The sequence below is a fragment of the Mirounga leonina genome, unplaced genomic scaffold (genome assembly GCF_011800145.1).
Source record: "Mirounga leonina isolate KUSES-001 unplaced genomic scaffold, KU_Mleo_1.0 Mir_82, whole genome shotgun sequence".
Taxonomy (NCBI): Eukaryota; Metazoa; Chordata; class Mammalia; order Carnivora; family Phocidae; genus Mirounga; species Mirounga leonina.
This window is the reverse complement of record NW_023270825.1, coordinates 35,189,775-35,199,902: the sequence shown is the minus strand read 5'-3', so window position 1 is coordinate 35,199,902 and position 10,128 is coordinate 35,189,775. Positions and strand designations below refer to the sequence as shown.

At 59.0% G+C, this 10,128-nt stretch overlaps 1 protein-coding gene across 5 annotated transcripts in view; it reads left to right on the top strand.

The window, feature by feature from the left end:
• Positions 1–9,796, top strand: part of PLEKHG3 (pleckstrin homology and RhoGEF domain containing G3) — a 41,829-nt gene extending 32,033 nt beyond the window's left edge. Inside the window, exons 13-19 of one of the 5 annotated variants that reach the window (XM_034992860.1) lie at positions 2,158–2,247; positions 2,713–2,751; positions 3,184–3,203; positions 3,695–3,952; positions 4,514–4,630; positions 6,313–7,708; positions 8,418–9,796. In XM_034992860.1, the coding sequence (XP_034848751.1) occupies positions 2,158–2,247; positions 2,713–2,751; positions 3,184–3,203; positions 3,695–3,952; positions 4,514–4,630; positions 6,313–7,708; positions 8,418–9,151 (2,654 nt within the window). In that variant the 3' untranslated portion in view covers positions 9,152–9,796. Of the gene's footprint in view, positions 1–2,157; positions 2,248–2,712; positions 2,752–3,183; positions 3,204–3,694; positions 4,040–4,513; positions 4,631–6,312; positions 7,709–8,417 lie in introns of all 5 variants that reach the window. The other 4 variants (XM_034992859.1, XM_034992861.1, XM_034992862.1 and 1 more) reach the window with 4 other exon arrangements.
• Positions 9,797–10,128: the final 332 nt, after the last annotated feature.

Here is a 10,128-nt window from a genome sequence, read left to right as displayed (position 1 = left end):
TCCCCTCCCCGGACATCCCGGGAAAGGGCAGGGGGAGGGTCGCCGGGCACATGTGGCGCGTCCTGTCCCTGGGCTTCTGCTACCCTCCCAGGCACCTCCGTTCGGGCCCTTCTTGCCCACCAGGGCTGGGCAGCCCGCCTTTTCCAGGGCCCTGAGGATGCTTGTTCACTCAGGCCTCCGTGCTCCTTCTTAGCTTTCCTGGGACCAAAGCCTTGCTCCTTTGCCTCTCAGAATCCTGGGACTCCGCCAGGAGCAGCACTCAGACGTCATGGGCGATCCCCAGCCCAGTTCTGGAGCAGGACAGAGGCAGGACGTGGGGAAAACGAGTTAGACATCAAGTGGCACCAAAACCAGACGGGAAATATTTACTTTGGGTCTCAGGAAGAAGTTCCATTTTCCTCTGCTGGATTTTCTTCCATGACTGGGCTTGCTACTATGTACTTGGATTTATTGGAATGAGTCGTCTGTTGAAAAAGAGAAAACCTTGCTTTTATTCTCAGCTCTGGGGGTGATAAGGGTGTGTGTTTTCTACGTCTGTTCGTCTGCTTGTGCTCTGCTCTTGAGTCCAAGGCCCGGGGACAGATTTAGCTTCAGCTGGGCACCTGCCAAACATAGACGAGGTGAGAGTTGGAGTGAGAAGTGTCTCAGAGACCCCTGGAGAGAAGATTCGGGAGTGACTGGCCCACTGTCCTGGTGTGGATCTCCTGGGTGCACTGGGCTTTGGCCATGACCCATGGGTCCCCCGAACGACTCTGGGGATTGACATGTGGGCTTTGGTCTTCTGGAAGATGGAGCCAAGTGGTCTCTGGAAAGCTTTTGTGATTTTGTTTGGTTTGGTATTATGCCCAATGGACCTTGAACCCTAGGCAAATTTGTGATAGTTGCAAACGTTTTATGACACCCTACGTGAAAAGCCCCCAGTTGGGGTGGTGTTTCTTCATAAGTTTCTGGCCCTCGTTGTTTTCCCTTCTCCTATGATGCTCTTCCTGTCCTTCTAGCATTCCTCTTTAACCTGCCATAGCTTTGAATTGGAAGCTTCTGGCTCATGGGAGAGCTGGTGGTGGTGGTAGGAACCGCAGTACTGCCTGTCGTGACGTCAGCGCCCGCACTGTGGCTATTGGGGCACGTGGGCAGTGAGTCATTTTAGAGCTCAGTTTCCACAGAACCGAGATTTCCGCCTGTGAACCCTGATGGAGTCGGCTTCCGTTTGCTTGTTTTTGTCCTTGAGTTCTAACCGTTATGAAACAAACATCTCTCTAAAACATGCTTCATCCCTTGAGCCTCTTAAAGTAGAGGATGCCGACCACTGTTGAACTTTGCCTTTTCTGGTGTAGGTGCGACAGCATCCGTTGGGCGTGTGCGCTGCTTGGGGCTGGGGGTCGCCACGGCGGCTGCGCACCCGAGGTGTGGAGTCCACCCTTAACCCGGAAGCGTTGGTTCTTGTCTGTCGCAGAGTCCTCGCCTGGAGTGGCTCTTCTCCCTGCTTCTGTTGTTTGAAATCAGTCGATTGAACTTGTGACAAGTGTGGGTAAAAGACAGGCCAGCAAGCGGCGCCTGGCCGGCTCTGTCGGTGGAGTGTGCGACTCTTGATCTCGGGGTCGTGCGTTCGAGCCCCATGTTGGGTGTAGAGATGACTTAAAAAAAGATGTAAAAAAAAAAAAAAAGGCCAGCAAGTTGCTGAGAGGGAGACGGGGCCCCACGCAAGCTTGGAGTCTCTGCCTCCAGGCCTCCTTTTCCCAGAGAGCTGAGATGGGCAGAGAGGATGCTCTAGATGAGGGAGGTGCTGCTGTCACCACTTGTCACTTGTTAAATATTCTTGATTGCAAGTGTTAAGATGAAAGAATAGAGCATTCTCTAAAAACACTCGGATTCACAGCGTACTTCGGTTGTGCAGATCGGGTGCATGCACACACGCATGTCGGTAGAAGAAACTTCTGCAGTGTGACTCCCTGCTAGAATTCCCTTCCGCCTCCGAGTTTATAGCGGGCTCCCCGGTTAACACCAGCTGGGCAAGAACACTGTAGGCTAAGGTCAAGACTCTGTGGAGAGGTCCCCGGACACGTGACGTCTTATCCCTGCCTGCCTCTCTCAGAAAGGCTGGGATACAAGGTGGTGACACCATCAGCCTAATGGGTGTGTTTTGTATCCTGTTCCCAGAGCCTGGTCAGTCCTCGTTCATCCGGGCCACACTCCCCAGCAGGCAGCGAGGCTTCATGGAGTCAGGCCTTAACGGCCGTAGGAAATCGGGTTCGACCTCTGCTTTCCAGCCGGGGTGCTGCAAGGGGGCTTGGCCTCGGGTGTAGCTAATGCGCTCATGTGCTTATTGCAGGGAGGGTGGGGCTGGAGGTAGAGCTGAGCTTCTCCAGAGATGTGGCGAGTTGGGCTGAAGGAGGCAGCCTGCGACTAGAGCCCCAGAACCGAGGGCCCTGGGCTGGGTGCACTAATGCAGGGATTGTGGGCCGCGCTGTTCCTGGGAGTGGGGGTGTGCTGGCAGGCACAGCAGAGGTCTCCAGTGCTGGGTGGGGGTGGCCCGGGCGCTGCCTGCCTGTGGTGTAGGTAGGAGGGCAGCCTCCCTCAGGCCCTAGGGCTGAGGGGGGCCAGGCTGGAGTGGACTTGGAGCTGGTGGTGGCGGTGGCGCTGTGAGCATGGGACCAGGGCCAGACACAGCTGTTTCCAGGCCCGCACTGACTGTCCCTTCGCTTTCCTTCTCAGAGCCAACCAGACACCTGCTCAGGCAACTCAGTGAGAAAGGTGAGTGTGAGCGTGGCCAGCCCTTCCTGGCAAGCTCTAGGGGAGGGGCAGGGAGGTGACACAGGTAACCCTCTGGGTGTTGAGGACAGAGGGGACCCTGCCTCTCCTCCTCCCTGGAGGTGGGCCTCCCCCCTTGCTGTGTGGCGAGGGGGCTGAGCTCTCCCTCCTGCACACTCCTAGTACCCTGTCCTCGGGTAACAGCCACAGTAAGGGGCACAGACCTGTGCTGCCCTGTGTCCCCCGGGGCCTCTGCTCTGTCAGTCATTCCTTTGAAAGCCCTGGAGACTGGGCACAGGTTCTGGGAATAAGAGCCCCAGTGAAGCCTTCCCTGGGGGGCTCCTGGTCTCTGTAAAGAGGTTCTTTCTCCTGCTTACCGATCTCTTTTCCCCTCCCCGCCGCCTGTGTGCTGGGACCTGGCCGTGGTGGGTGCAGCCAGTGCCACAGAAATGAAGGTAAGGCCAGTGGGCAGAGAGGACTGGCCTGACAGAGGGGGGTGGGACTGCCAGGTCAGTGCCCTGGCCCCCTCGGCTCTCGTCGTCTTCGTGCATTTGACAAAGACTTTTCAGGCCCCTACTGTGTGCTCGGCTGTCACAGAGTCACAGAGATGAATAAGCCATGGCCCCCTGGGGATCCCTCCTTACCCTTTTCCTGGAATGGTACCCTGGGGGTGGCCCAGCCTGGATCTTCTCCATTTTCTCTCTCTGGGGCAGGCAGGCCTCTCTGGGTCTTGAGTTCCTGAGCAGGCACCAGCCCCAGCTTTCCCAGGTCCCAGCTTCCCACCTTGAGGACGCCCACCTCGGTCCTCCCTGGGCCCTGGTGGAGACCAGGGCTTGGGTGTTTAGGCGCGGCTTTCTCTGTGTAAAGCCTCCGTACCCCAAGCCACTGGCAGGAGGAGGGGGCTTGCCCAGAGCCTGGTCACGAGGGGATCTTGTGCTCTGAACAGCATGCAGGCAGTGCCGGCGCTCTCCTGGACTTCGGGCGGCCTCCCCGCGCTCAGGGCCTGCAGCCGGAGGCCGAAGGGGCTGCCCAGGAGGAGGAGGAGGAGGAGGAGGAGGTGGTGGTGGAGGAGGAGGAGGCCTTTCAGGTGTCTCTGGAGGACTTGGCAGGGCATGAAGGCAGCGAGAAGGGGGCCAGACTGGAACCCCCAGGCTCGGAGGAGGAGGAGGAGGAGGAGGAGGAGAGCCTGGCAGTGGCGGAGCAGGTAGCCGACTTCGCCAGCTCCCTGCTGGCCGCCCTCCACTGCTGGCACTATCGGGCCAACGCTTTACTTTTCTCCCGGGGCGCTATGGTGAGGTGTCTCTTTGATCTCCCCACCTCCTTGCATGTTCCCTGGCGAGTGCATGCCCATCCGGGAGTTCTCTCCCCTGCCCTCCCACCCCTCTGTCCTGTTCCCTCACTCCTGTCATCAGCACCTAACCCCTTGCCCGCTGTCACGCCCTGGTGAGCCCTTGGCATGTGCTGTTCCAGTACTAGGCATGAACTAGTGTCCTACCCAGTGAGCGTGACTAACGGGGTGGGGGTGGTGGGGAAGGGGGAGAAGCCAGTGGGGCTGGAAGGGGCCAGCGGGTTGGGCTTTTCGGAGGCTGCACACCCGGCAGGGATTTCTGTGTCCCCAGACCTGGCGGTCCAGGCTCAGGTCTCAGGCTGGCTCTCAATACAGCCCAGCCCCCTTGGGGCTCAGAAGGTTCGCCCATGTTGGGCTGCAGAAGGGATGAGCTCCCAGTTGTCCCAGGAGCTGACGATGGCCCTCTGCTTGCTGCAGGAGAAGGGGCACAGGGAGTCTGAAGGCCCCAAGAGCCGCAGAAGGTCCAGCGGCCGGTCTCCGACGAGCGCCGAGAAGCGCGTGAGCTTCGAGTCCACCTCCTCTTCCCTGCCAGAGGTGAGTGGCCGGCGGGCAGAAGGGGCCAGAGCACAGGTCTGCGGGTGCTGCTGCTGGCGTGGGCTCTCCTCTTGGGCCCTTGGGGACACAGGGGTCCCCACTCCCCTCTCTGGACTCTCGGCCCTTTAGGAAGCCTGTGTGGCCTCTGGGCCTACGGTGGGGTAAGCAGGTAGCCCCTGCCTATGAATTAGAGAAAGAAACCCCTTTTTGACAAGATGCAGTCTCTTATCAAGGGCCGTATTCGCAGAAGCGACCAGATTTTAGGTCCCTTCAGCCAGGCCTCCTCGTCTAGGCCCTGCCCCTGCCAGCTGGCCAGATATTGGACTCACGACTGTGCCCCCCTGGGTACTGACATCTACTGGGCACTTCCTACACGTCCGATGTTTTATTTCTTCCTTCTATTCCCTGCAACAGTTCAGGCAGGAAGAGGCTCAGAGAAGCTGAGTGACGTGCCTGGTGTTGGGCAGCTTCTGAGGGGCATAACTGAGATCAGATCACAGTCTGTGACTTAGAAGCCCACATTCCACTTCCTGTCACCCCACGCTGTCTGTGGGTGGAACCGATACCTTTGTTTTCCTAAAGTTACCAGAAAAAGTGTATGAGGCCTTGACCCCAGGGGAGACCTCACCACCCGGGCGGGTCTGAGGACCCTGACACTGGATAGGAGTCTAGGGTGGTGCTGTTCCATGATAACAGGAAGCAAGCCACATGGATAACTTTACATTTTCTAGCAGCCGTGTAAACAAATTATTTAATTATTGAATGTTAACTATACTTTCAACATGTAATCAATGGAAAAAGCTATTAATGACATTTTATACTCTGTACGACGTTTTTGCAGTCTGCTGTGTATTTTACCCTTCCGGCTGTTCTCAGTTTGGACTAGCCACGTTGCAGGTTCTCAGAAGCCCCTTGTGGCTCGGCACAGTGCGGTGCAGGCCGCTACCATGGGTCCTGCGTTGCAGACTCTGGACTAGAACAGTTGGGGTCGGGTCTGGTTCCTCAGAATGGAGAGTGTTGCTCTTCTTCCTAAAGCCCCTCTGGGAAGCTGCCTGTACTGGCTGGTTTCGTGGTTCAAATGACCTTCAAGGTGGTCAGGACGAGGTTCTTACATTGGCTTCCTTCCTTACCTGTCTCCTGGGCATAGGCAGCGTCGTGCCTAGGGCCAGAGGCTGGCTGGTAGGAGCCAAATCCCTGTCTTCACCCGCTCTGACGGGACTCTATCATGTGGTCCTATTGCCCTCTGGAGCCTCATTCACACAGGAGGTCGTGGCCACTCGGGGTAGTTGGGTTTGAACCCAGAAAAACCCCCATGTGGTCTCTAGGGCTTTAGAAAGCTGCCTCTCCATCAGGCATACCCTGTGTTGTGTGCTCCCACCTTGTCCCTGTAGCTCCCAGGCAGGCTGTCACTGAGAGGTGCCACCACTCTACCCCATCTGCGTTCCTAGAATTTTCCTTGGGTTTTACAACCCAAGGCCACTAGCTGCATGATGACTGAGGGACATCACCACGTTCCTCTCCGTAAGGGCCTGTCGCTCCCACTCTGGAGTTGTGCTCATTCTCATTGCCTTTGGTCCTAAACTGCATAACCTCTCCCTGGGCTTTGAGCAGGTCATGCTGTCCCCTTCTCCTTTGGGTCTCACGAGGGAGGCTTTTGGCTCATAGGAGCTCTGTTATCCCAGGTTGAACCAGACCCTGAGCCTGAGATGGAGCAGGAAGTATTTGCTGCCATGGAAGTTCCCAGCACTGAGGAGGTGCCCTCAGACACACAGTCTCCAGAAGTCCGGGAAGCACAGCTTGATGCCCACCAGGAGCTGCTGGGGCTGGACTCCCCGGGTGACATGGTGGACTTTGTGGGGGCCGAGAGCACTGAGGACCTTAAGGCTCTGAGCAGTGAGGAGGAGGAGGAGGACATGGGGGCCACCCAGGAGACCGAGCGCCTCCTGCCGCCCTCTGTGCTGGACCAGGCCAGCATCATCGCTGAGCGCTTCGTCAGCAGCTTCTCCCGGCGGAGCAGCCTGGCGCTGGAGGACAGCAAGGCCAGCGGCTTTGGGACCCCGAGGCTGATGAGCCGAAGCAGCAGTGTGCTCAGCCTCGAGGGCAGCGAGAAGGGCTCGACCTGGCATGGCAGCACCACGGACGCCCTCAGCTCGCAGCCGCCCCCAGAGATGGACAGCACTGCGGGAGTGGCTGCAGAGCGTGGCCCTTCGGTCAATGGGACGGAGCCCCCGAGTCCAGGCTGCCCAGCAGAGCCCGACAGGTCTTCCTGCAAGAAGAAGGAGTCGACCCTCTCCACCCGAGACCGGCTGTTGCTGGACAAAATCAAGAGCTACTATGAAAACGCAGAGCACCATGACGCGGGCTTTAGCATCCGGCGCCGGGAGAGCCTCTCCTATATCCCCAAGGGGCTGGTGAGAAACTCTGTCTCCAGATTCAACAGCCTTCCCAGGCCGGACCCAGAGCCCCTGGCTCCGCTGGGGCACAAGAGGCAGGTGGGCTCCCGGCCGCCTTCGTGGGCTCTGTTTGACCTCCCAGGACCCGGCCAGGCGAGTGCTGGGGAGCCAGCTCCTATCACAGATGCTGAGTTCCGGCCGTCTTCAGAAATTGTAAAGATCTGGGAGGGAATGGAGTCTCCCGGGGAGAGCTCTCTGCAGGGGCCCGGCCAAGGCCAGGCCAATGGTTTTGACCTGCACGAGCCGCTCTTCATCCTGGAGGAGCACGAGCTGGGGGCCATCACTGAGGAGTCGGCCACCGCCTCCCCTGAGAGCGCCTCCCCCACGGAGCGGCCCAGCCCAGCCCACCTGGCCCGGGAGCTGAAGGAGCTGGTGAAGGAGCTGAGCAGCGGTGTCCAGGGGGAGCTGGTGACTCCGCTGCACCCCCGCATCGTCCAGCTCTCCCACGTGATGGACGGCCACATGAGCGAGCGGGTCAAGAACAAGGTCTACCAGCTGGCCCGCCAGTACAGCCTCCGGATCAAGAGCAAATCTGTGACAGCCAGGCCGCCTCTCCAGTGGGGAAAGGCAGCTCCCACTATTCCCTGCCTGCAGGAGGAGGCCGGGGCGCCCTCAGGCGGCAAAGGTACAACTACATGGGTGGGGAGTGGGCCCTTCCCCCAAGTCTGGGGTGGAAGAGCCTTTTAGGAGCAGGTCGGCTCCTGGGGGAAAGTGACCCCTGTAGAACCATGACCAAAGAGAGGGCTGGACTCCACACAGAAGTGGTGTGAGCCCTGGCGGTTAGTCTAACGCCCAAGGCCAAGTGTGTGGCCCTGGTTGAGCCTCCTCACTGCCCTCCCCGAGCCCTTCCTGTGGAGCAGAGACCTTGGGAGGAAACGTGGCCATGCGCCCTCTCTTCCAGGAGACTGGAGGCTCTCGTCTTTTCCTTAGACTCCTGACTCTGTTCACTGCCTTTTCTTCTTTTTCTCATTGCTTTTTTTTTTTTTTTTAAGATTTTATTATCTGACAGACCACAAGCAGCGGGAGGGGCAGAGGCAGAGGGAGAAGCAGGCTCCCCACTGAGCAAGGAGCCTGATGTGGGGCTCTATCCCAGGACCCCAGGATCATGACCTGAGCTGAAGGCAGATGTTTAACCGACTGAGCCACCCAGGCGCCCCTCCACCCATTGCCCTTTGATAACGGGGCTGGGGTTGGTGAATGTGATTTCTCTCCCCTCACAACCAAAACGCCAGCAAGCAGCCTTGGCTGGAGCGTGAGCAGAAGGCAGGGCAGAGTCCTCACTTGCCCTCTCCCCTCCCGCCCAGCCATTCAGTCCACTTACTGTCTCTTCACAGGCAAGAGGAAGCCAGTGCTGTCCCTCCTCAGCTCTGAGCAGACGGTGGCCCAGGAGCACAGCCCGCCCAAGCCCGGCTCTCCTCGGCATTTCTCCTTCAGCCCCACTGCTGCCAGCCCGAGGACCACCTCGCCTGGGGTCCGGCCCTCCTCCCGAAGCCCCCTCAGCCCCTTCGACACTGAGACCTTCAACTGGCCTGACGTCCGAGAGCTCTGCTCCAAGTACGCCTCCCACGACGAGCCATCGCAGGCTGGGGGCAGCCGGCCCCGTGGGCGGCCCGTCAGCCGCAGCTGCTCGGTGCCCGAGAACATGGTGGAGCCCCCTCTGGCGGGCAGGGTGGGCCGCTGCTGCAGCGTGGGCGCCAGGAGGGGCCAGGCGGGCCCAGAGGCCGTTCGGGCCCAGCCTCCCGGCAGGGTGCCCCACAGCAGGCCGGTCGGAGACGAGACCCTGTATGTCACCGCAGACCTCACCCTGGACAACAACCGGCGGGTGATTGTCATGGAGAAGGGGCCCGTGCCCTGCCCCACTGCGGGGCTGGAGGAGCGCAATGGGCGGGGACCCAGCTCACCAGCAGCCACGGTGGGACAGGGCCTGGATTTCCAGGAGTCTGGAATTTCCAGGAGTCCAGAGTATTGGCCAAAGGAAGAGGGTCCCAGGGACCCAGCGGACCCAGGCCAGCCGGGCCGAGTGAGAAACCTGAGGGAGAAATTCCAGGCCTTGAACTCTATAGGTTGACTCTGAGTCCTGGGAGAGGGAGGAGCTGTGCGGCAGGGCGGGGACGCAGAGGAACCTTGGCGTGCTTGCCCACAAGCCTGGGCTCCCCCTGCTCACATGAGCCCCTGAAAGAATGCTCTGGTGTGCTCAGCAAGTGTCTTCACCTGCTGGGAATGCCCCGGCGCTCCCCGGGGCTCATGGCAACCTTCATAGGCCCAGCTGAGCCCTTCTCCCCACTGAGGCCGGTGTGGCCACTTCCCATATATATAGTTCTTCCCTAGTAAGAAGCTGAATATTTAAGCTCTCCTCTTCCAGGGAGAGCAAGCCGTGCTCAGGCCTCTGGTGTTGGGCTGACCACCGCCAGGCTGAGGAGCCCACCCAGAGGAGATGTGGAAGTGGCCTGGGGAGGCTTTGCTCTTTAATTGTGCCTTTTTAGGATCCAGGCAGGAACAAGGCCCATAATTTATTGCTTTCCATCCTGTGGTATCTTTGTATGTGCACGTGTTTGTGAGTGTGTGTTCTTCTGTTGTTGATTCCTCTCCCATGAAGAATGTAACGGACTCGGTTCAGGTACTTTTGTAGGTTGTCTTGCTGACCCTGTGGTTGTCGCTAATGTATATACATTTCATTATTTGCCAATGGTGCAATATCCGCTGCTCACCAACCGACCTGTGTGTGGCTCCTCACTGGGCCTTGCGGGGTGGGGAGAGCTGGCCGAGGCGGGCCGTGGGGGTGGTTGCTTCCACATACCCTCGGGCGTCATCCGTGCTCACGAAGCATAAGGCACCAGGGTGCTTGCCACGTGCAGGAGGGAACCTGTTCTCCATCCACCCCGGCCTGGCATCCTATGCTGGTGGGGGAGCTGGTGGGGGGAACGACGCTGTGCCAGCCTCGAGCTCTTATCCTCAAGGACCAGAGTTGGGCTAAAAAAGGTGAGGAAAATGAATGGAACATTTTTCTAATGGGCAGAAATTTCCAATGTCTGGTGCCTTTTCTCT